The sequence below is a fragment of the Lepidochelys kempii genome, chromosome 9 (assembly GCF_965140265.1).
Source record: "Lepidochelys kempii isolate rLepKem1 chromosome 9, rLepKem1.hap2, whole genome shotgun sequence".
Taxonomy (NCBI): Eukaryota; Metazoa; Chordata; order Testudines; family Cheloniidae; genus Lepidochelys; species Lepidochelys kempii.
Window position 1 is genome coordinate 6,336,308 of NC_133264.1, and position 26,883 is coordinate 6,363,190.

At 41.2% G+C, this 26,883-nt stretch overlaps 1 protein-coding gene across 5 annotated transcripts in view; it reads left to right on the forward strand.

Annotated features, from left to right (window-relative positions):
* ARMC9 (armadillo repeat containing 9) overlaps window positions 1–26,883 on the forward strand; it is a 113,982-nt gene that overhangs the window by 67,342 nt on the left and 19,757 nt on the right. For all 5 annotated transcript variants that reach the window (XM_073359129.1, XM_073359128.1, XM_073359130.1 and 2 more), the window contains 6 exons: window positions 1,606–1,680; window positions 5,188–5,278; window positions 7,165–7,223; window positions 18,561–18,665; window positions 19,092–19,207; window positions 23,860–23,984. In XM_073359129.1, the coding sequence (XP_073215230.1) occupies window positions 1,606–1,680; window positions 5,188–5,278; window positions 7,165–7,223; window positions 18,561–18,665; window positions 19,092–19,207; window positions 23,860–23,984 (571 nt within the window). The remainder of the gene's footprint in view (window positions 1–1,605; window positions 1,681–5,187; window positions 5,279–7,164; window positions 7,224–18,560; window positions 18,666–19,091; window positions 19,208–23,859; window positions 23,985–26,883) is intronic.

Sequence of the window (26,883 nt, forward strand, 5' to 3'; positions counted from 1 at the left end):
TTTTGTTGGACTGTATTGTTAGCCTTGTTTTTGTGACCAATGTGAATTTGAAGGTGGTTTGTACAGTGCATGGTGATGTCCACTTATGGCCCAGTCCTGCACCATTTAAGTCAATAGAAGTTTTGTCATTGAAGTCAATGGCAGTAAGATGAGGCCCTTGGATGATGGGAGAGTTTTCTGAAGTTTTCTCAAACTAGTAGTCACAAGTGTCTTGGAGATCTAGATATACTATGTTATAATGTCCTGTGTTGAAGAGATTCCTCATGGATTTTTAAAGTAGATGCGTAGGCATCTGCGGAAAAGGACCTAGGGGTGACAGTGGACGAGAAGCTGGATATGAGTCAGCAGTGTGCCCTTGTTGCCAAGAAGGCCAATGGCATTTTAGGATGTATAAGTAGGGGCATAGTGAGCAGATCGAGGGACGTGATCGTTCCCCTCTATTCGACATTGGTGAGGCCTCATCTGGAGTATTGTGTCCAGTTTTGGGCCCCACACTACAAGAAGGATGTGGATAAATTGGAGAGAGTCCAGCGAAGGGCAACAAAAATTATTAGGGGTCTAGAACACATGAGTTATGAGGAGAGGCTGAGGGAGCTGGGATTGTTTAGCCTGCAGAAGAGAAGAATGAGGGGGGATTTGATAGCTGCTTTCAACTACCTGAAAGGGGGTTCCAAAGAGGATGGCTCTAGACTGTTCTCAATGGTAGCAGATGACAGAACGAGGAGTAATGGTCTCAAGTTGCAGTGGGGGAGGTTTAGATTGGATATTAGGAAAAACTTTTTCACTAAGAGGGTGGTGAAACACTGGAATGCGTTACCTAGGGAGGTGGTAGAATCTCCTTCCTTTGAGGTTTTTAAGGTCAGGCTTGACAAAGCCCTGGCTGGGATGATTTAACTAGGAATTGGTCCTGCTTTGAGCAGGGGGTTGGACTAGATGACCTTCAGGGGTCCCTTCCAACCCTGATATTCTATGATTCTATGAACAGCGAGACCCAACCTTCTTCATCATGAGAGGCAACTATGGGTCATGGTAGGTAGTTTCCTGCATATACCTGCACTATCTGGACCTACCTACAAAAATCCTTCTAACAAAATCAGGTGGTAGGGCTGAAGAAGAGACCTCTGGGATCATCTGGGTCACCTCTTGTCTCAAGAAATTTGATATATGACTTTAGCTTAGCTTACTTTTCCTTAAAACTATCCAGTACCCCCCATGACAGTAAACAGAACCAGCAAGTCTTGCCAGGAACAGTGTTTAGGACCTTCACATATTTGTTGCATTCTTGGTCTAAATCTACATGAGCCACCTTGTTTATATTCTTCAGAGGATGCAGAAAGCGCTGAAAACCGTGGAATCCACATGTAGCTAAAGTTGGCCCCCACACAAGGCTCCTGATTACCAGCTGGCCTTCTGATCACCTTCCTAAAAGTTTACTGGTCACCAAGTGGCATTATTCTAAGCAGGGAAACTTTTGTGTGAGTGGCATCAGAGTCCATGTGTGTGGCTCCTTTCCACCTAGGCTTCGCCTGTTGGCAATTGGATAGAATTCAAGAGTTGGAATCATTAAAAGTGCACTGACCATTGGCACATTTTCTTCCTTCTCAGATACAGCCCTATGTGAATGGAGCGCTGTACAGCATTCTTGCTATCCCTTCTATACGAGAAGAAGCCAGAGCAATGGTAAGGAACATCGGATTATACAGAGAAAAGAAATCAGAAGAAATGGATTGAGTAAGGAAGTAACATATCTACATAGACATATTTCTGACACCTACACTTCAAACCATGCTGTAAATGAATATTTGGAGTTCTCATTTTACTTCTGCAACCCCTCCCGTCCCCATATGTAATTTCATTACAGTAACTGTAGGTAATGTTACATTTTCCATTATTGTCTGGGCTGTGTCACAGAGTATGTCATGTTATTTTGGGAAGATATTGGGCCAAATTCCACTTTGATGCAAGCTGCTCTGACGTGACTGAAGTCAGTGGAGTTGCATCCACTTATACCCAGGCTGAGTTTGAATCACTGGTTCCTATTGACTACTACAAAGCTGTGTGGTCTAGGCTGAGCTGCTCCATCAATTATGAAGTAGTCTGTGAGAAATTATAGTCAAAATGGAACTGCTGGATGTTCTGAAAGAGGGAATTTGCCATCCCTGTAGCCGGTGATGATGAAGGAATTGAGGTGATGAATGGTCTCCTGCAGAGCTGTCACTATCTTTTGGAGGAGATAACAATGCACCATCACAAGCCAGCAGCCAGAGGCTTGTATCTGGTCTAATTTGTACTTGCTCACATTGTCTGTTTTATTATGTGAAATCAATTTAAATGTAAACCTGGGCAGCATGTCTCCTTTCCTGCCATTCTTTTCTTACTAAGTCTATTCAAAAGGCATCTCTGAAGACCCCGTTTTCTGCGTTTTCATGTTTAAACGTTTGGTTTAAAAATAGCTGTTCATTATCAGCTCTTCCAGCATTAGCTGGGGAAGGTGATACCACATTAAATAATACTCGTAATAATTAGGATGAGAGGCCGCTTCCCTGCATCTGCAAGGCTCCTAAGGAATAGCCTGCACTGGTGATCTATTTTAAAGGACAACTTGGGTTTGATTTTTCAGAGTCAGTAGGAGTTGGACACACAACTGCTTTTTGTACCTTGGAAAATCTTCCCCTTAATACACACAATTTTTGGGTGTGGGTGTCTCCCATGTATTCACATATACGATGGGGTTAGCAGCTTGCTAGTCTTCTACCCATTGTGGTGGCCAACTAAGGAGGAAGGGACAGGGTCTTGGGTTTCAAGGGTTTTGTCTAAATTAGGATTTAAAGGTGTTATTTAGAACGTTAGCTAACACGATCCAACTGACATGTTTGAAAAAGTGAACATAGACAAGGCGGTGTAGATGTTCACACACGCTAAGCTGATCATGTTAACCATAGGCTGCCTCGGGGCTTTAACTTGACAGGTTTAGCTTGTGTGAAGACAGACTTTTCAAATGTTAGGTTTTCTCTTCACGTACAGTGCTACAGCGTTGCAGTTGTACCGGTGTAGCTGCACCTCTTGTAGCGCTTTCGTGAAGTCGCCACTACCCTGACGGGAGCGCTTCTCCCATCTGCATGGCAGCTATGTCAGCTCGAGAAGCTCTCCTGTTGCTGTGCTGTCTGCACGGGGTTAGGTGGGTGTAACTGCATCACTCAGGGAGGTGGATTTTTCACATCCCTGGCTGATGTAGTTATACCAATATAGGTCTGTAGTGTAGACCTGGCCTTAGTTAGAAAGTATTAGCTAACACCTTCTAACAACGCACTTTTTTATCCTAAAAAGAACAGGAGGACTTGTGGCACCTTAGAGACTAACCAATTTATTTGAGCATGAGCTTTCGTGAGCTACAGCTCACTTCATCGGATGCATACCGTGGAAAGTACAGAAGATGTTTATATACATACAAACCATGAAAAAATGGATGTTTACCACTACAAAAGGTTTTCTCTCCCCCTACCCCACTCTTCTGTTGGTAATAACGTATCTAAAGTGATCACTCTCCTTACAATGTGTATGATAATCAAGGTGGGCCATTTCCAGCACAAATCCAGGTTTTCTCCCCCACCCCTTTTTTTTTTTCCACACACACAAACTCACTCTCCTGTTGGTAATAGCTTATCTAAAGTGATCACTCTCCTTACAATGTGTATGATAATCAAGGTGGGCCATTTCCAGCACAAATCCAGGGTTTAACAAGAACATCAGAGGAAGGGGGGGGGGGAAGTAGGAAAAAACAAGGGGAAATAGGTTACCTTGCATAATGACTTAGCCACTCCCAGTCTCTATTCAAGCCTAAGTTAATTGTATCCAATTTGCAGATGAATTCCAATTCAACAGTCTCTTGCTGGAGTCTGGTTTTGAAGTTTTTCTGTTGTAATATCGCAGCTTTCATGTCTGTAATCGTGTGACCAGAGAGATTGAAGTGTTCTCCGACTGGTTTATGAATGTTATAATTCTTGACATCTGATTTGTGTCCATTTATTCTTTTACGTAGAGACTGTCCAGTTTGACCAAAGTACATGGCAGAGGGGCATTGCTGGCACATGATGGAAATGGCCCACCTTGATTATCATACACATTGTAAGGAGAGTGATCACTTTAGATAAGCTATTACCAACAGGAGAGTGGGTTTGTGTGTGTGGGGAAAAAAAAAAGATGGGGGGGGGGAGAAAACCTGGATTTGTGCTGGAAATGGCCCCCTTGTAAGGAGAGTGATCACTTTAGATAAGTTATTACCAGCAGGAGAGTGGGGTAGGGGGAGAGAAAACCTTTTGTAGTGGTAAACACCCATTTTTTCATGGTTTGTATGTATATAAACATCTTCTGTATTTTCCACAGTATGCATCCGATGAAGTGAGCTGTAGCTCACGAAAGCTTATGCTCAAATAAATTGGTTAGTCTCTAAGGTGCCAGAAGTACTCCTTTTCTTTTTGAGAATACAGACTAACATGGCTGTTACTCTGAAACATGTTTTTTATCCTAGTTTATGTGAAGCCAAGGAGGGCATTTGGCGTGTATGAGTGCAGTAATAGAGGAGAGAAGCAGGGAGTAGGGTCTCTGAGGACAAAGAAAGTTGGTACGAGGGAGCTGAGCCACTTTCATTCCTAACTACTGATTTATTTGCAGGCACAATTATTGTCATTTAGGTGCCTTGCCCTGCCGAATCCGTGAGCTGCTACCCAACATATGGAGCTGGACATTAAATGGCATTAAAAGATTACAGACACAAAACAGATCCCACAGTTGCTAAAAGAGATGATGTGGGTTTAAGGAGAGAATGAAAATCAGGCCCCCTTCACCTCCCACTTTCCTCTGAAGCCTGCACAAATCTTTTCATACTTTTTCCTTACAGAGAGAGGTTTTTAATGAACCAGTATGTATTGAGTTTAGAAAGCAGAGGAGTAGCTCCTATGGAAATTTGTGAATATTGCGTGTACTGAAGGCTTCTGTGTTCAAGTGTGGTAGCAGATTTCCTTAATTTCTGGGCAGTTGATGGACAGAATGGAATATTTATAATTGTACACAGCAGTTTCACTATACATTTTCTCTTCCCAACAAAACAATAATTTTAGCCAGTGAGATGACCTGTGCTGGGCTAGTGGCATGAAACACTCACCTAGCAATGTTTTCCAATGTATCCAGGGAATGGAAGAAATTCTGCGGTGCTTCATCAAGGAAGGAAACGCCGAGATGATCCGGCAAATTGAATTCATTATCAAGCAACTCAATTCAGGTCAGGGGAACAGATGCAGCTATTATCCAGGCTGTAAATCTTTCACGAAGCCCATAAAAAAGCTCATGTTTTTATATGGCACTGGGAACTTACAAAGAATGACAACGGGGTGATGGACTGGGAGAGCTCAAAGAGGGAACATGAGGATTTCAGTGTCAAATGTGTTTTAAAATTTCCTTTGTGTTTCAAAAAGAAACATTTGGACCTAAATTCCAAAGCTTTCTGACCATGTGCAGCGTGACGTTGGATGGTTATGTTGGGGCATTATCCTCCCAGAAACAAAGGTACAATGCTTGAATAAGCTGGCGATTTTACTGGTAGCACAGTACAGTGGCACAGGGTTCAGTCTTGCTCTTCTCTTGCTTCATAGCTGGGTAAGGACAGGAAGTTCTTGGTGTCTGTGACCTCTCCTTACCCCAATCCAAACCTGAAGTGGAATTGACAAGTTATGTTCTGGCCTTTGTGGCTGGAGGGAAGTGACTGGAGAGAGAAGAAATAAAGATAGCAAACAAGGGTGAATTCAGGAGGCATCCTCCTGCTAACTAAAAATAATTCTTGTTCAGTTGTCTTCTTGTACTTTGGAAAGGAGCAGAGGTGGCAATGAATCTTCCTGTCTTAGGCTATGTCTACACTAGCACTTTTGTTGGTATAACTTATGTTGCTCAGGGGTGTGAAAAAAACACCCCCCTGAACGACATAAGTTACGCTGACAGAATGCCAGTGGGGACAGCGCTGCTCTTTGGGGGTGGTTTAATTATGTCGACGGGAGAGCTCTTTCCCTTCGACATAGAGAGGTGACACAGGTGATCTTACAGCAGCGTAGCTGGATGGCGACAGCGGTGCCGCTGTAAGCTTTCTAGTGTAGACATGGCCACAATGTGGAAAAGAACAAATTGAGTATCATGCAGTTAGTGTTTGACTAAGGCAGGGGTTCTCCAACTTCATTGCACCGCGTCCCCTGACCATGAAAATTACTACACGACCCCAGGATGGGGGACCGAAGTTTGAGACTGCCTGAGTCCTACCACCCTGGGTGGAGGGAGCAAAGCCAAAGCCCGAGCCTTACTGCCCTGGGCAGGGCTGGGGGGGGCCTGTTACCTGAGCACCACCACCTAGGGCTGAAGCCCTTGGGCTTCGGCTTTGGACCCTGGTGGTGGGGGTCGGCTTTCGCCCTAGGTAGAGAAACTCGGGCTTCATCCCCAGGCCACCGCAAGTCTAACGCCAGCCTTGGTGACCCCATTAAAATGGGGTCATGACCCACTTTGAGGTCCCAACCCACAGTTTGAGAACTGCTGGGCTAAGGTGTTGTCGATATAGAAAAATATTTTGCTGCTCTGTTTGTGAAAATGGCATTCTGAAAGGGGATATGTGACTGTTGGGCAACATTTCTGAGTGTGAAGATCTGCAGGAAGAGCCTGAGAGTTTAGATTGTTTTCAATACCGTGGTGTAGGTTTGCTCTCGTGAAATATGCCTCTCCGATAATAACATTCATTTTGTAATTTACTTGTGGGGGCATCTTTAAATTATATTATTCAAAAACTATTTGTTTAATTCTTTGTGTGCCTGCTATCCCCTCATCATACTGTAAATATGAGGATTTAACTAGCTGGGTATAATCATGAGTAAGTAACTATTCCTAAGTATTTCTGCTTCTGCCTTCTTCGGGGAATCTAAGAGATGATTTTTGGTGATTCTAAAAATGTTGCTGTTCTCAGAATACTAGCACAAAGTCCAAGAGCTGCTGTAGAAAGAACTAGCATAATAAATATTGTCAAGCTAAATTTTTCAGGACGGAGGATAATAGCTAGAGTTTCTGATGGGATGGACACAGACTAATTCATCTTTGGTCACGTACGCTGGTATTTTTTCTTTTGTTTCTTTCTAGAAGAGCCATTGGATGATAGTGTTGAGTCTGATGATGAAGAGGAGGATGAAGATGATGAAGTAAGTATAAAGGCCTGCTGACATCTCCTGGGAAACTGATTAACATTCTATTCAGGAACAGTTGTGTTGATTGTGGGGGATTTTGTATGTCTGTTCTTCTGTGGGGTGTGTTTTAAATTTCATTACCAAGGATATTTGCATAAAAAGAGGACCTCTGCTCCTGCTGCTTATTCCTCATTTGAAGTCCTAATCCTTTTCTTATGGCATCATAATCATCACAACAATAAACTATGATGACATAACAAAGGATTACAATTTAAAGTAAGGAAAGCAGAAGGAGCTGTTATATCAGCAGAGATCCTGTTTTCATGCAGATGTCTTTATAATTAGAAACAAAGGAAGCAAATGACCAAAAACACCAGCAGAAGTGTGTAAACTGAATGTTTACCTGTTTATTCTTTGAGGCATCATCAGCTGTTTAAGGTGTAACTTCTTTTCTTACTTCGAAATTTTAAAATATTTTTAATTAACTCTGTTAATGTAAAATTAGCAAACCAGTAAGTACAAATTTCAGAGTAACAGCCGTGTTAGTCTGTATTCGCAAAAAGAACAGGAGGACTTGTGGCACCTTAGAGACTAACCAATTTATTTGAGCATAAGCTTTTGTGAGCTACAGCTCACTTCATCGGATGTATTCAGAACAAATGTGGTTCTTGATTTGGAAAATCAGTCCCCTTAAAAAGTTGAATCAGAATAGTGGACAGAATGTGCAGGCAGCCTGCAATTTGGGCAGATAAGAACTAGTCAGGTATGCATTGCAATCTCTGCTAATTTAAGCTTTTTCTATGCTAGTGTTTTTCAGGAAACCTCCTACACAGCAAAAGGGGGAGCCCTAATGTAGACAGCACATAGGCCTTTTAACCATTTTATTACCTAAACAAACCAGCAGAATAGAATGGTGTGGTGGTAAAAATGCCTTTGCTCTTAGCACTCCTGCCATTGCAACATCTGTGCAAGTGCAACAGTAGGAGATTTCCTGGAAAAATACTGTAGACAGCCAGAGGGGAGTTCCTCCATAGAGCACCCTTATTACATAAAAAGTGCTGCATGCATGAGCAATTTAAAGGGACAGCTAGAAGATATTTTATAGGCTTATACTATATAGTGCAATAGACAAGTGTGTGTGTGTATGTATATGTGTGTGTATATATATATATATTTGTATGTATATATGTTTTTGTGTGTGTGTGTATATATATATATATATATGTTCTAAAATGGCCCTTGGTATTGCTAGCTAGCAATCATGCTTAGTCTTTCTTTACAAATTCACTTTGTACTGTGAAAATTCCTGGAGAATAGCTATGGACAACACCTATGTATATGACCCAAACCTGCAAAAAGTAGGAAATCCAAAGTTCAGCATGCCACTTAGTCCTGTATTCGCCAGGTCTAGGGACAGATGTTTTGTTATCCCTCAAGTCATGCAGATACTGGGCTAACTTCAAGGCACTCCTTTTGTTCTCTACTACAGCAGTTGTGCTTAATTGTATCGCTATAGCACTTTAGCAGAGCTGTTCTTTTATTTTTAAATGAGAAAAAATTACCAACTTTTTTGCAAATTTTTTGTGTTAAGAAATGTAGAGTGCAATATAATTAAATCATATGGAATTTAAAGGAGAAAACAGACACCAATGAACAGGTGGGTATTCCTGCAGAGAACTTATTTGCTACAAACCAAACTCCCCTTTATAGTCTATTTACTACAGGGTAACAACAGCTGAATGTACATTTCAAAGTAATTTATTTTTAATAATAATAATGAATAATATTATTATTTATTTGTATTACCATCTTGCCTATGAAACCTAGTCATTGACCTCACTGTGCTTGGCACTGTATAGAAACAGAACAAAAAGATGGTCCCTACCCCATATTTGATTCATTGTGAAGTTAGAAAAACATTGCAAACGTCCCAATCTTGTGAGCTACTGGGCACACTCAGAGCCCATTGACTTCAGCATCTCACAGCATCTGGCCTTTCGTAGCATTGTTTTCTGTGGTTGGGTAGTTCTGAAGCGATTGGGTTTCTGGTAGCCAATGTCCATACCATGGATTAATGAGATGGTGATGAACATATGTCCACTGGGAACTAGATTGAACCCAGCAAACTGATTCCACCTTTGACCTTCCCCATATTTGAATCTACATTTGCAAGAATGTTAATTCTCAGCTGTCTAGCCCCTAGGTGGTGCAAAGAACTGATTCATTATAGGATGAAGTTATTATAACTACTTAATTTCCAGTTATCTTTAAGTACATGAATGTCCAGTAATGTGCCCTCAAAGCAATGGATGTGGCACATTCAGGGTATTTCAGGATAGGGTGACCAGATGTCCTGATTTTATAGGGACAGTCCTGATATTTGGGGCTTTTTCTTATATAGGCACCTATTCCTCCTCCCCTCCCCCCCCGGTCTTGATTTTTCACACTTGCTATCTGGTCACCCTATTTCAGGAGCTCATCTTTATGACCTCTCACTGCTACCTACATCACTTGTTTATAAAACCCCTTATTAGGGGAGCAGCTATTGCTAGAGGTGAGGTTCTGTGACAGTGATTGCCTTGCGTCTGCTGTGACAGCACAAGATGGCGAAATCTTCCTTTGGTCTCTGGCATTTTTTGTTTCTGAGGGATACTTTGATATGGCTTTGATCTGTTGTGATGTATAGTGATGCAGAGACCACTTCAAGAACCGTGTGGCCTGAACTTCGTAAGTGTTGAGCACTCTGTTCTTCAGGGGCCGCTCTCAGGAGTAAAAGGGGAGTTAATTCTCCATGTCCTGTTCCATCTTTGAAACAAATAAAGATCTATATTTTTGTGTTACATAAGCCTTTCCTTTATATAAAAGAAAAAACTCCCAAGACCATTTTTTAAAAACTTGCTTCCAGGCAAGCCAACTTTCAAGTCAATCCTAATTGTTAAGGGTAAGTTATAAATCTTTATTTCCAGGGGCTTATTGACATACTGCCAGGCCCTTAGCTAGATCATTGCCACTGGATAACTGTAATTTTATTCTGTTATCAAATGGAGGCCTATTCCAGTCCCTTGATTACAAAATTGGTATCAAAGATATATGCCAAAATAAATGGCAATAAAATGATATGCTAACTTCATGCAGGTTATTGTTTCTGTAAATAACCAATGATTTGTTCACTCACTGCCTCACAGATATAGACCTTTGTATTTATGGAATGCAGAATGTAATTGTTCTCCATGGTGAGATGGAGTTCCATGATTATATCTGATTTTACAGAGCTGTCTGGCAAGCCAACTTAAGGGAGAGTTTGGAAAAGTTTCATACACAGAAAGTCTATTAGTACACACTCAAATCAACAGTGCCAGTTGAAGTAACTTTACAAACTGTCACAAAATCGATGCATTTCAGGGTATATACATATTGGCTGTTTGTTAACACAGACTGCCTGTTTTATAATATGCTAGTGACCATCCTGCTGCAAATGTGTATAGCTTAGTGGCTATTTAAAAAAAACAAACACCAAAAAAAGCATTGTAGGGAAGTGGCTTTTTTGGCTCACCACCCATTTTCCTCAGCACATCCCTATCGCCTTCCATTATAGCAATATGTTTATGCAAAGATTTCCCCCAATTACCATTAGCTTTCTATATTTTGCTATTTCTGTATTTAATTTTAAATTAATCTGATTTTTTGTTGGCTTTTAGCAGATCTCACGGTAGTGACCACTTAAGACTAAACTACTCCGCTAAGAGTTGGTAGATGCTACTGCAGTATGGAGGAATATCTGGGCTTTTCAGAAAAGCTGGAGCTGTGTGTCTGTTTCAAAGCCTTGTGTCTGATCATTTTTTTTTAAAGTAGCTTTCCAGATATTGCATGCAGCTTTTCTGAAAGGCCTTTTATAACAGCCCATGTCTGAGAAGCTATAACAACAATAGGCTTTAGCCTCTTGTAGCATCTTAAACCCTGTCACGTGCTCATGTTTCTTTAAAATAAACAAACAGAACTCCAAGCTTTTAACCAAACTGCTGGGTTTTGTCCAGCTCTTAGGAATTACATTTCTTATAAAAAACAGATGGGTTTAAAAAAAATTATTTTTCACTGCAATAAAACCTGTTCTCATTACAGTAAATTGCACCATTATTTGTGTTCATAGGTGTGGATTCCATCACAGTCTTACACGTCATAAAATGATATAGACACTGTGAAATGTGGACATTTCAATGGTTGGAAAAGCTTCCAGTTGTGCAGGCCTCCAGTGTAATAAACTCGATTATTCATTTGTCAGTACATCCTCCCTGAAATCATCTGCCTATTGAGAAAAGGAAACTTTAAAAAAAATTATAAATAAATAAAAATAGTAGGCAAAAGAGTCTAATTTGCATTTTCCCTCAAACTGTAAGTACAGCAGATGTTAGAGTCTGAATTCTGTGGTCCCTGTTGGGAGAACAGAGCAGGGGCTTTGGCTGTCTCCAGCACCTTTCGTTAAGTGGGAGTCTTACTTGTGTGCTGGCCTACTTTTTACTTTTCTCTGTGGAAGTAGACAGTGGCTCACCAGACACAAAGCAAGGGTGAAAAAAGGTACATGGTGGCTGATCTCAAAACGTTCAGACCTTTTTTTCAACAATTCCATCAGCCATTTCCCACAGAAACAGGAGCTGAAAGTCCATCACCATCTGGGAGTTAGAACTATGACTTGCCAGACTCAATAGCTGGCTACCGGCTGAGAACAAAGAATATTGGCACGCTTTAGGAATCCAAAAGTCTGTAATTCTCCAAGAAAAAAATACGAAAAGTCTACACATCTTTAAAGTATCTTTACACAGAGCCTTTCTTGCAATACAATTATTTGGTTCATTTTATGTACATGTTTTGAAAGAACACTTACTGTAAACAGCAGCACTCTTTAATTAGTACAGATTTACCAGATAATCTAATAGGTGGTCTCACAACACACCCAAACTGTGAATTTACCTAGTTTAACTGCATACCATGTCATGTTACTTCCTACCTTATTCAGGCACAAATCATTATTTAAAAGTTTATGCCTTTAATATATCTTTAGTGCCTGCTCTTGCAGTGCACCCTCCCATCAGGACCCCCATTAAAGTCAATATGACTCCCCACAGAAATAAAGACTGCAGGATTTATTGCTTAAGAGACAGATTATATGCCCCTTATTATTTTAAGAACAGAGTAAATCACCTATTTCAGCAAAGCATACTCATGTCAGCACAAAAGTGTATTTGTTATGCCCTGTAGTAGCAGATATGATAAAGTATTTATTTTTAAATAATTAATCTTTAAATGTGGTTTTAATTGGGTTTGGACAGTCTTTAAAAGCAGTGTGTAAAAGTAAATACATGATATACTAGCTCTAATTCTAAATTAATTTGTAAATTTGAGATTTATTAGATAACTGGACAACAGACATTTATAGGATACCTTCTGATCCACCTGTCACTCGGCACCTGACAATAAAATCAGTTCCCTTCAGTGTGAAAATACAGCTCAGCTAGAAGCAACATCAAAAGAAAAGAGCTTAGTCTTCGGGATTGTGCTACAGTGGCACAGCTGATACATTTCAGTGTAGATGCTACCTATGTAGATGGGAGAGTTTACCTAGCACTGTCTACATGGGGACTTAGGAACGCTGCTCAAGGGTGTGGATTTTTCACATCCCTGACTCACATAGTTAAACCAACCTAAATTTCCAGTGTAGACCAAGCCTTAGGCTTCAAGCCATTAACACCTTCACTGCTGTGGTCTGCTGCAGCTGTTGTGTGGTGGTAGAACAGGGCATCATTGCGTTGTGGTTGTAGTGGAATGATGTTTGGGTAAGGGATATACCCCGTACAAGGGACTAGAATGTGGATATGTTTGGATCCAGATACCTCGTACCTTAAGCAATATTCAGGCAGTTGTGAGATTCTGAAGATTTAGAATGGAGACTAAAAGGGAGTATTTTTTCACACAACACACAGTCAACCTGTGGAACTCCTTGCCAGATGATGTTGTGAAGGTCAAGACTACAAGAGGGTTCAAAAAAGATCTAGATAAGTTCATGGAGGATAGGTCCATCAATAGTTATTAGCCAGGGTGGACAGGGATGGTGTCCCTAACCTCTGTTCGCCCGAAGCTGGGAATGGGCGACAGGGGATGGATCACTTGATGATTACCTGTTCTGTTCATTCCCTCTGGGGCACCTGGCATTGGCCAGCTGGCATTGGCCACTATTGGAAGGCAGGATACTAAGCTAGATGGACCTTTGATCTGATCCAGTATGGCTGTTCTTATGTTCTTATGCCCACTTGCCAACAGAGCCTAGAACTTTGTGTGCAGAATGAAATAGAAGCCTCAACTGGAGGACCTTAGATATCTAGTTAAGATAGATAACACGATGAAGAGAGCCAATCTGTGAAGAGCTTTAAAGCTTTTTAGAAGTGAAACTGTTGTCAGGCCAATGGAAAAAGTAAAAAAGGATGTTATGATCATCCAGTTTAACTCCTGGCAAGTGTCTAGCTGTTACGTTGTAAGCATACTAAAGAAGATAAATAACAGGAAAGCCACTGATGGTACATTTTTCTTGCTGCTTTCATCCAGAATAATTGTAAAATTGCTTTATAGACTATGGTTGATGTTTTCAATGCAGTTTAGGGGTTTTAGACATGTACTGTATCTTTCATTAAAATTAATATATGCAGTGTTGTTGTAGCCTTGTTGGTCCCAGGGTATTACAGAGACAGGGTGGGTGAGGTACTGTCTTTTATTGGACCAATTTCTGTTGGTGAGAGAGGTAAGCCTTTTGAGCTTTTCACGCCTACCACTGATATGTAGTTCTTATAATACTGCAGCCATTCTATACTAGAAGTGCCATGCAACCATTTTAGAAAGGGGTAGGAAGAATGATGTCTCCAATTTGTTGAGAAAAATGACTGTGTTGGTCTTTTTTGGAATTATTTTGGGGAAATATAATTAAGAAAGTAAAATGAGTAAAGACTAAACCCACTTCCTATTTAGTGATTGCAAACTGGAATTCATCCCAGATGATTAAGTTAACAGGTGCTTTCTTAATTCCCTGCATGAAACAATAATTCATTCCAAGGCTTTTCCTTTAAACCATAGAATATTTTTGTGGCATATAAGCAATATGTCTATGACCTAACGTCTGTAACATAAGCATGTTCACATGCTCCTGATGCCATGGTAGCAGGGCTAGTAAGAAACAAAATAGCCATATCAGAGCAAAGATTATGGTTTTGTTTAAAATATTAAATAAGTGCTAAATAGATAAAGGTGCAAGCAGAAAAATATAGGGTCAGATCCTTAGCTGTTGTGAATCCGCGAAGCTCCATTAAGTCAAGGCCTACTAAGGGTGGTGGCGGTATCTGTAGCCAACATGTGCCACATGAAATCTCTCCCATACGCACACTTATAAAACATATTCTTTCTGAACCTGTTTTGAGATTGCATAAGCATCTGACATTTGGATGATTTTTGTCGCAAAGTGTCATAAGGTGGCTGACCCATTAAATGAAGTAGGTCCAGCTCTCCTGTGCCAGAGCAGTTGTTCCCATTTGGCCTTTTAAGGGGGATGGTAGTATCTGTTGGAGGCTATAAAGGACCAGGGAGAATCGGAGAGGAGAGAGACCCAGTGAGAGAACAACCTGGTGAGTTAAGTCTGCAGGCCTTCCCTGGAAAGAGGGAGGAATTACCAGGTAGTCAGTGGAGAGGCTAGCCTGCTGACTTTCAAGAGTCAAAGCTGGTGCTGGGAGGCTGAAAAGAACTGAGGGCTAGGAAGTCAGGGGAGGGGGGTAGCCAGCTGTCCTTCCTGAGGCAGAGGAAAAGAAGGCTGGAGAGGGCTGAAGGCTGACAGCAGCAGCGGGAGGTGCCTCCTGGCTCTTGGAGCTGGAGAGCTGAAGCCAGAGGGCCAGAGAAGGAAGAAGGCTGGAGAGCTGGGGTGTGATGAGGGACGCCGGGGTTCTGCTTGATGTACTGTCTGGACTATGATTGCGGAGCTTGGTATTGGGACTTATTTTGTTATGGCTTATGTGCATTGGACTTCTAAAATAAATTCCCCAAGGGTTATATTTTATACTCAGGAAGACCATTCGGACTATTTCTGGGGCCCCTGAAAGGGAAAACTGAGACAGACATGTCTACTGCGCCACAGCCTACCCAGGAGGGTGCTCTTGTTGGGGCTATCCCATGACAGTTATTTCCCAGCTTGACTGAAGCCTACTCCCTCACTTTATGTCATGCTCATGTAAAGGTGCTTGTCCTGTCCTTTTTCTCCTTTTATGCTCTTTGGGAATGATCCAAAGCCCACTGTAGTCAATAGATAGTCACCATTGACTTTAATGGGTTTTGGATCAGGCTTTTTATGTTTCATAACAGTAGCTAGTTCTTCTTCAAGTAGTGTCCCTGTGGGCACTCCACTTCAGAAGCACATGTACCTCTGATTGGAGGTTTTTGGTAGCAGGGTCTGTTTGTTCCACACATGTGCTCCAGACCTTCTTGTGCTCTGTACTGAGGAGATATGGATCTGTACAGGTGAACTGCCCTCAGTTCCTTCTCAACTGCCCTGTGGCCTGAGATGGAGTTTATAGGTTCCCGCTTCAAGCTTAACCTTTAGCTTTTAGCTCATTTGGGTTCTAAGTCTACTTCAGTTTGCTCCTTTTGGGTGTATAGTTTTGTAGTTCTTCTAGTTAACTAAGAGTTTGTTTCCGTTAGACATCCCTTCCTCTCCCACCCCCATCCCAGGGGTTCTCCCTCCGGGATTGTCGTCTGCATGGTGTTCTGGGATCCCTGGAATTCAAGCACTGCTTCACCTGCCGTTAATCTATGCCAGTCAGCAATGTCCATTGCCAGCGTGTCTTGGAGACACGCACATACTGTGTAAGTGCAAGATCTGCTTGGCCTTCAGGAGTAGATCTAGGAAAAATAGGGAGGTTAAACTTAGGCTTCTCATGATGGAGCCCTCCTTGTGACCAGCATTGGATTCAGGCCCAGATGCCTGCCTTGTACATCAGCCGCTGAGTGACCACAGTACCCCATCGACCTCAGTCACTGTAGAAATAGACTGTTTCAGAGACCCCGTGTTCCAGAAAGGGTACTGCTGAGGCTCCAGGCTTCTCCAATACCTGGAGTCTTAGTCAAAGACTTCGGGCTCTTTCAAGAATCACAGTACCAAGCATGCCTTGGTACCAAACCTATCTCCAGTACAGTCTAAGCAGATTGCACCACAGAGAGTAAGTAAACACTTTGCGTCAAGGAAGCTGGTACTGTTTACAGAGCTCTCTGTGCTATGGCCAGTACATAAGCAGGTGTCTCAGATTATTAATTGGTTCCTCCAAAGCTAGCACCATCCTCTGTACCATCTCTGTCTGCTAGACAAATATCGGTGAAGCAAACAGTATCCTTGGTACTGCTGCTGACTGTTGCAGAACCTCATTCAGTTTCAGCACACAATCACCTGGTATGGCAGGAATTTAGATTCTCTACAGATTTGTCTGTCTCAGATAAGCCACAGTCTCCTTTCTTAATGGATACCAAAGGACTGTCAATACTGCAATCTTCTAGGTCACGGAGACCTTCCCCTTCCTCAGTACCCCCTAGTCTTCCGGTACCTTCAGGATGAGGCAGATAAACATTGTTTCCGCCTTCAGTCTGCTCCTCCCTTGGACTATGCTGAAGACATCTCCTCAGATTCCCAGATTTCTGGGCAGGGATATCTGTTGTATTAATTTAGATGGCAGATATGGACCCAAAACCTCAAAGGTATTAACATGACCCTGTCATTGCCCAACATTAAAAATACTAAACAAGGTTTGGGGTTTGGTATACAGAGACCTCGGCCTGCTTTCAAGGAGCAAGAGGCAAGGAAGTGACACCACAAACCAGTATCTTCTCATCTTTACCAGATGAGGCTGTAATGCCTTCCCCACCTTCTTATGCTGATGATTTTAAACAGTTTCAAGAACTTATGAAACAGATTGCTAACACTCTCCAGATCCCCTTGGAGGCGGTTCAAGAGTTGCAGCATAAGCTTTTAGACATTCTGCACGTGACAACTTCTGGTCAAGTGCTCTTGCCGGTGAATAAGGCTCTAATTGAACCTGTCAAGACCATCTGGCAGACTCCAGCTACTGTACTGCCTACAGACAAACAAGTATTCTTTCTTGTTATGAGGTTGCTAATGATCAGCCTCTTTCTAGAATAATAACCCATTTTACAAGATCTCAATGTACATCCATGGCACTGCAGAAAACTGTACCAGTTGCAGAAATTTGCAAATCTTCAACTTGGGCATCAGTTCATATGTTTTCCAAACACTGTGCCCTGATGCACACTTCCAAGTCAGATGCTGCTGTTGGCATGGCAGTCCTATCTTCAGTCTTAGATACAACTCTGAAGCTCTGTTCTCCTTCCAGGAGTACTGCTCAGGAGTCACCTGAAGTGGAGCACCCATAGAGACACTACTCAAAGGAGAAGGAGAGGTTACCTACCTTGTACAGTAACTGTAGTTCTTTGAGATGTGTTCCCCTATGGGTGTTCCACTAGATGCCCTCCTTCCTTTCTGTTTCTGAGTCTCGTCTCACGGCTCTTAGCAATAGAGAAGGAACTGAGGGTTGTTTTGCCTGTACAGCTCTATATATCCTCAGTACGGGACAGAAGGAGGTCTGGTGTGTGCGTGCAGGCTGAATAGGCACTGCTACCAAAAATCTTTGATCAAAGACACATGGGGCACATGCACATCTAATGTGGAGCACCAATAGGGGGACACATCCTTGAAGAACTGCAGTTAGTATAGAAAGTAAGTAACCTCTCCTAGAATGATTAATTTACTTTTCCGTACAATGTTTTATTGTTGCAACCTTTTTAAAAAGCAAAACTGCCTTTCCTTTAGTTCTAGTGTGATGCTCATCTGTCATGTTCTTTGGAGGATGGAGTGGAACTATTCTCGTTAGAAAGTAATGAATATTAACACCATGTTCTTTATTATTGAGCCTGCATAGAATACTTGGGGATTTGAGATTTCAAGGCAACCAGCCCGTCAGGGCTATAATTTTTTTCCTTCAGCCTTGCTAAGGTTATGCAGCTACTGGGAGGAATTATTTATATTTATTTCTGATTGAATCAAATGCTTGGACAAGGGTGTATGTACACGCATGCGCACACACACACATAAAAATTCACACAAACATTAGTTCACATGTGCAGCCCTAGTAGCAAGAGTCATTTATGTTTTAAATGCGTATTGCACAAGTGACTGCCGGAATGAAAATTAAATGCTTAGACTGGAACTGAAAGCTGCCCAAGGGTCTGTGTTCAAATAATCGAGGTATATTATTGTAACAGGAGGAGCGTCATACAATGGAGGCTGATCTGGACAAAGATGAGGTGTTACAACCTCAGCTGGGAGAGCTATCAGGAGAGAAGCTGCTGACAACAGAGTATTTGGGAGTAAGTACCACTCGTTGGGATTCTAAAATACTGAATTTGTTTGGCTAGGTATTTAATTTCAACATTTCAATCAACATATAACAGCCAGAGGTTTAATTATAACAGCTGTCTTTTTCTGTGTGCTACATATAAGGCTGGCTGAGACTCAACTCTTTACCTACCTACTCAGCCCCAATCCCTTACTATCTGTTGAGGAACTTCTATCTAGCAGAAATAAGATGGGCTTGGGAAAGGCAAACTTGCATCCTTACTGAGCCAGCTCGGAACAGAAAGAGCTGTAGTGTAGACATGCGGTAAAGCATGGCAAATCCTGTTCAGTAACATTAGGATACAAATCTAGGTTGATGCTCAGATAGTCTTCATATCTCTGTTCCAATGACTTCAGTTTCCCCTCTCTTTCCTCCTCTTTCTCCTTCTGTGTATTAGATAATGACCCATACACCAAAAGTGAAGAAGAAGCTGTTTCCTGGTGTCCATCAGAGCATAGATGAGCCTCTCCAGAGACCAGTCACCCCAAGCTATCACAGAGCTGCATACCCAACGTAAGTCTGGGCAAATGAGGCAAAAAGTTGGATTTTTTGTTCTTAACTTTGAATTTTACTCCAAAATAATGTAACTTGAATATACAAAAAATAAAACCTCCATATTGGAAAGTACATTGCCATTGTCATTCTTTACAGGTTTTTTACCTAAAATAATGGATGTTTGAAAAAGAAAGGGAGGGAAAACTGCAGTCAAAGACGGGTCCATTGACCAAAGTCATGTACTTGGGATAATGGAATGAAAGTTTACAGAGTCATTTGGCTTAAGCTTGCAGTAAATCCTGTGTGTCCATATTCTCCACCCCAAATATTCAGATTCTAATATCTAAACTGTGTTGTTAAATCTATTCACCTAAATATGGGTTATTGCTAATTATCTACTCTATGTATCGTATGACGTTAAAAACAAACTTTGTATCTGTGAATAATCTAAGCACTATACGCAGATGTACAGACACTCTTTTCTCAACCTATGTATTATATAATTTTTTTAACATTAGCTTTAATAAAAATTTTATTTCTGTGGGTGAGGTCCCTGCAGCAGTTGACATACCAGTGGATCTTCCACTTCATAAACCAGAAAATGTAATCTCCTCTAGGGACAGTTGCTACCCTCACGTGAAAGCAGAAATTGAGACAGACAAAGATTACAAATGTGATAAATTCGCTAGTTACTTAAAATGATAACTAAAAGGGATGTTGTGAAAGGGAGATCTATGACTTCTGGTTGCAGCTCTACGTGTAGCTGAAGTCAATGGTAGGATATTGTTTTGCAATTGGAAATAAGAGACTTCCAGAACCCTAAAGACATGGTATTTATCAAGCTTTCTGTTCTTAAACAAAATAAGTCTTACCTAGTTCATTCTTGAGATGGGATTTCTCCTCTTCATCTCCATTATGGGGGAGGTAGAGGATTTGACACTGTCCTATCACACAACAAAGAACAAGTTTAACCAATTTTTCTTCTTTCAGGTGCATGCAGTCTTGGATTGTACCAAATCCAAGTAGCCATGGTGCAGGGTTGAGGAGTAGTCTGTCTTGAGGATTTCTCATATCCATTTCTGTGTGCACTTTTCAAACTGAGAGACTACCAACCATTCCTATTAGGATGGAATATGGTACCTCAAAAGCCACTAGATCAACAACATAGTTAAATATCTTTTTACTTATTTTATTTTATTCAAAAATTAAAAAGAAAAATGTCAGGTTGAAATCTGGGCATTCTTAAAAAATGAGTTACCTTCAGTTTCAGGTTCTATATCTGCCTTTAAGTTCTCCAGTCCTTTTTTTTGGTTTTACTTGCGCATCTTTCTTAAAATGCTTTTCTTTCCTATTACATGTGGAAGACCCACACAAATAGGGAAACTGACTCTGAATTGGCAAACAGTGGAACTGATTAAACACAAAGAGCTGCCAAATGTACAAAGTAAACAAACAGAGAAATTACAGAGAAAATATTTCATTTACAGTGAACTTAGGTGTTACTTGTAAAAATAGGTAGCATTTTCAGACAAGGTGTGACCATTTCTTTTAAAGCTGCCTTTACACTCACAAAGTTTGGGGAGTAATATCCGTAGATTGACAAGTTTACACTGAGTTTCTGTATACAGAGAATGGTTTACTGCATAGAATACAGTGAGAAAATTGCCTTTTCAATAAGCAACAAGACTATTTGCAATATCTGTACTGCACCAAGCCCAAAAGTCAAAATCACTTTGGTATGAGCTAAAGCCTCATTTAATACAAATTATTTTTGTAGTATCCATGTGATACTTGACTATAATATGACTTTTGTATAGTTTCTTTTATACAAACTGTCACAAAATGCAGTTACAAAGGTAAAATATGAAAGCAGAAAGTAGGGGAAAATGGTAGAAGACAACATTTATTGTACATGTATTGTATATCTACAAAGACACTAACAAGAGCCTTGACAAAATCAGTTTCTAGTTGAGTGCATAACACTTTCCCCATTTCAGGATGTAAAAATTGAGCGTGGTATATAAAGCAAGCAGACCCCAGTTCTGACATGGGAAATGTATGAGGTGTCCCAGGGAAGAATTTGGCCTACAAGGTCCTATTTTTGCCTATATACTATTATTGGTAAATTTATGAAGAAAATGGCTGAGGTGTTATTATAGAATCTAGTTCCTCTTCACAGCATAAGTGGGGTACAGATTTTAAAGCATATGGTAAAAGAACCTTTCTTCAGCATGGTCCATTTTTCCATATCCATAAAATCCCAAATCTTAGCAAACCATCTACATATGGCTGGAGAGGAGTGACCAAGTAATAATGTGGGGCTGCTATCAGTAACGCACAGATCTTTTTATTCTTGGTTTCCTTGCACTTCCCCAAAAGAGCTACAGACCCAAATGATGGAATCTATCGAACATGTTGCTGAACATCAGACCAAAGCCACTTTGCTACTGGCCAACACCATCAAATGCCTTCAAGGTTTCCCCTTCCCTGTAATTTCTGCTACCCGCAGGAAGCTAGAAAACCTGGATTCATTCTGTGGAGTCTACAGTCATTGTAATGTAATGCTTATTTAGTGCTTTTCAACTTTAGCTCTCAAATGCCACAAAGGTGGCTGACCCTCACTATCCCATTTTATAGATGGGAAAGATGAAACATGTAAAAGTGAAATGACTTGCCCCAAGGCCATGCAACAAATCAGTGGCAGAGCTGGGAACAGATCTGAGGTCTCCTGACTCCATTCCACTGCACTCCTCTCGAGGCCACAGCTGTTCCCTAGATGAGGTTAAATAACTCATGTCCGTTACAAAAGTAATACCCCAGAACTGATTCCTTTCTAAAGATTTCATCAAGGCTTCCCAGGCTTCTCTACCTGATATTGATTCCACGCCATGGGCTGACTGTGACACAGTGTGAATTGTGCCTTGCAGCCTGCTCCTGTCTCACAATGTAACTAAATGACTGATTGCTCAGAAACCCACTGAGTACAGGCAGCTACGATAGTTGAGGGACCTATTCCTGCACTGGAATAATGAGGATGCAAAGCAGCCTCTGCAGATTGTTTCTTTGCCCCATGTTGCAAAACTGCAAATAATTTCTGTAGGTTTTTGCTGGTTTAAAAACTGTGAACTTTAAATTTCACTATTTTAGTCAGATGGTAAAACCAGTGTGAACACTATTAAGCGCCAACCAAGTTAAATAGGAAAGCAGGCGTTAATAGCATGCATGAGAGGTTTGCATTTTACAGTGAAACCCTCTATAGCTAACTTCCCTGTGCAAGAAAACAACTAAGTAGAAAGACAATAACCAGAAAAGTGGATTTACAGAAGAAAAGGGCAAGATCTAATGGAGTTTATACCCAGCTAACTTATTTTAGCAAATGAAATTGATTACTAGTGGATAAGAACTAATAGGATGCCCTTCAGTTATATTGCTTTGCTCACAGATCACGTCCTAGCAGTCCAGACATGAAGAGAAAGGCTTGAGCTATATTTATTTGATTATAAATCACTTAAGTAAACTAGTGACTGCATTGTATCAAACTGCTGTGGAATATGACAAGTTTTACCCCTTGATGCTTTTCTACATGGGAAAACTCAGGACAATTAATTAAAATTAACTAAAAGTATAAATTTAAAGTGGATTAAATGGCATTAAAATTGGACACTCTTATTCAGAATTAGTGTGGCCTTCATTCAGTTTACAGCTTGGCTGGGAGCGGGGGGCACTCAGGAAAATTACCTCCAATTAACTAAAGGTGTGAATTAAAAGTGGATTAGTTAAACTGCATTGAACGCTTATATGGACCCTCCCATTCAGAATTAAAGTGGCCTTTGGAAGTGAATTAAACTAAACCAAATTAAGACCACTTTAATTCTGAAAGAGAATGTACTTATAGGGACTTAATACAGTTTAACCAATCGTCCTTAATTTTAAGTGTTTAGTTAATTTGGATTAATTTTCCTGATTGTCCCCACGTAGGCAAGACCTCAGTCTACACTGTAAGGGGATGCTCTAGCCAGGAAATACTGGAAAGCTCTTTTTAAAGACCTCCTACTTTATGAGATCACTCAGGAGGGACAAACTGTTTAATATTCCTCTGTCTGTTCCCTTAGAAACTGATTTAGTGGTCTAATTATTAACCACCTCCTTGGAAAGGCCCTTTTCTAACTAGATGTTTCTTAGCCTGATCTTGCCATGAATATTCAACGAAACTCTCAGCTCAGGGTAACTTTCCTCCCAGCCCCCTGCTTTGTCCACGTAAGACACCCTCACTGCTTCCTCTCACCCCATCTGAATTACCAAGCAATCTTATCCTCTCTTCTCTCTTTCAGCAAGTCTTGCCTCCTGACAACCAGCCCTATCCAAGAAGTTAAGAGAACTAGTTCTACAGCTGTTAAGTTAAAATACTGTGTTTTGTTTTGATCTTGCATCATGTGGAACCCCCATAATATTCAGAAACAAATTTTACGCTCCTGAAAAAGCTTAATGTGGGGAACCTGGTAGAGTCGTACAGTCAAAATGCTACTAAGTTGTGCCCCTGGCACTAGCTTGCAACATAAAATACACTTTTCTGTTTCTTCTGTACCTTTCCAGGAAATTATATGGTAATTCTCATGCAGCTTTTTTAGGCTGTAAGTATTTATCACCCTGCATTCTCATTTCTCCTCCAGGCCAGAAAATGATGCCATTTCTTCACATGGCAGGGATGGCAAATTCCAGTCTATGCAGAACTGTCGTCCTCCCACTCAGAGCGGTAGCAGGTCCAGCACTTCTGACTTTTACATTTCCTCTGCATGTAAGGATATTCTGAGAATGCTGCTGTTAATTGTTCCTTAACTGGGTCGGGCATTTGGAGAAGGGGATGCCTTGTGGTTGGGCTGTGGAGTTCTAAAATATGGTCTGCCGCTGACTTATTCTTTGGTATGCGGGAGCAGACTACAAGCCCCCAGCATTCAGTGCTCCATCTTGATCCAAGCGGAGCTGCAACCCAAAGAGATAGGGGCCCAAAAACGCAGTATGCATTGTGGCATCTTGAGCTGGATAAAGCTGTGCTCTACAGACTACAGGTCCCAGAAAGCCATGCTCCATCTTGAATCAAATGGAACTGCCATCCACAGAGTCTACAGTTTCCAGCAGGCAATATTATTGTCCTCAAATAAGCTCTTTGCTTGGGCCTAAATGAATTGTTGCTGGGACCTGTCGTCTCCTCTCTAATGGAAGGCAGCTGCAGTCACCTTCACAGCTACTCTGAAATGATAAAATGTGGTTGAGGATGGGAACCCATTAAGTTTATAGCTGCAGAGTGGGAGGGACATAAACAGGATAGTAAAATAGTTTGGAAGGGCAGAGGGCAGCATATCCCCCTCATCTCCTCCCTTGTGGGTACACCTGTATGTCTGTTCCATATTATTTAAATTATCTGTGGCCCTTAGGTCCCTAGCAAGTTGCCAGAGCTGCCCTCAGCTGGGCAGCATTTCAAGGGCCCTGGTGTAGAGAACAACAGCATGGAAGGCACTACTAGAGATTCTTTCCTTGCAACTTGAATGGAAGCTAGCACAAACTCATCCAGGCCTGCCTTTGAGAAGGGGAAGGGCACGCAGCTTACTGACCAAGGTAGTGGGGTACCAGCCTATTTGCAGGGGTAAATTCAAGAGTGTAAATTAAGGATTAACAGCAAAATATGCTGGGATCTCAGTTAAAGTGTCTTGCAGCTGGCAGTGCAGAATTATTTAGAAAGTCAAAGACTAAGATGTCTTTGCTTCGCTAAAAAAATATGCTTTGAATCAGTAAAGAAATGGCATATTTTTTTAAATTTCCAAAAGGAAATGAAAGGGATTTTGAGAAGAGTAACCTAGGTTTCACAGACAAGAATCTGCTTGCATAATGTGTGGCGCTGATATAATAGGCTTAACCCAAGGCAAGGGGTACAATAGGAGCAGATGAAGTTCCAGCTCAAGGCAAGCATTTGATCACTCCGTATATTCTGCCATAATAAGAGGCAGGGTCTTCAAGCCTCAGATTTCACAATAGCACATAGGAGCAGAACAAAAACATTCTGAAGAGATCAGCTGGCCAGAAACAGTGGCTCAGAACATCAGACGTTATAAGCTAATAGGAAACCTGCTGACTCTGCAGTTTTCCTATATTGAGGAAAAACCAATCTTTTAAATATTCAATCTTCGTAAAGGAGATTAAGCAAATCAGACATCGAAAGTGCTGCTGTTTTCTGATTTTAAATGTCTGGTAGGATGAAACCCTCTGTTGGATACAGTTTCTGAGAAATAATCCATCTATTTCTAAGGGACAGTTCAGTCCGAAGGAGCCCAGAGCGTCTTATAAACTGTGTGTTTAGATATTATCTCACCCCTGAAATGCAGCCACCTCTGGCGTGGAAATGCAGCAGCCATTCCTTGCCAGTGATGCTATACAGCAGTTTAACAGGGACATGGTAAACAACAGGAAATTTAGGGAAGAGCAGAATGTAAATGCTATTGTTTTAATTTGATAAAGATAATGGAATTAATGCCCCTATCCTTGGAAAAAGTGCTGTTAACGCTTTAATCATCACAGATAAGTATTGCCTCGGTACTGTGTCTCATCTAAGCCAAAATCTACGGGTAGGTTCTATCCAGATTGTGTATGTGACTGTATTTAATATAGGGCTTATCAAGAGGACTATGTGAGGTGCAGCATCTCTTTTTGTAGGAGGGGAGGTCACTAAATGGGAACGTGTTACACATATATCTATGCACATATATTATAAGTATAATATACTTTTGCAGGCAAAGTAATTCCTTTTTGGGTAGCCAAGACATGGTTCTTTTTAATAGTCATGCAACTAGTCCAGTATTGTTGTGATAAGGGTTGCCAGTGGTTTGCCTGAGGTGTCAGATCTTGCAAAATAAATGATTGCTCATCCATTTCTCCCCTGATCTTTGGGATTCAGAATGTAGAATAATCACATGAAACAACAACCTACAAATCTTAGTGTACAAAACACTTCTGTCCCTTCCCCTGTAACACTTTTCAATGTGTGTGTGATAAAAATTGTGCTCCCTCTAGAAGCTTTGTTGTCACCCAATAATATTGTTCTGCAGTAGGGCATTTAGTTAGTTAAGTTTTGCCCTTGGTGTACTGGAAACCTAATCATGTTAGTTTTGGTCATTTTCCAGCTTCATTTTGAACAGCCCAGAGTTGGGGGTGTCATTGGGTTTGATGCAATGGAGTTCTAAAATGATCAGGGATTGACCAGGAGTGAAGGGCTGGGTGAGACAAAAGCTTCAGATGAATAGTTGGATCAGTGTAATCCAGCTTCTCAAATCAGAGTCACAAGGAAGTGCCTGCCCTTGCCCCAACAAACCTTTGACCACTTTCTTAACCTAAAGCAGCCTCTCATGCTCTTCCATACCTGGACCTTCACCCACCTGGGAATCCCACTCCTATCTAATTAGGATCTAGCTCGGACCACCACCCTTCCATTTAGCAATATGGTAAGGACAGGGTGGCCAGGACCCTCTGACACCTGTTCGCAACCTTCAAGCGAAGACCCTGTGATCTCTCCAGGTCTGATCATTGCACTTCTTTCACAGAACATGAGACAGTAATAGAAAGCTCTTTCCAGCTGGTCTGGTGCTTGTCTGAAAGTGTCCCAGTCTGTGTCCGTATTTCAGCACATGAGAGCAGTCCACTTTTAT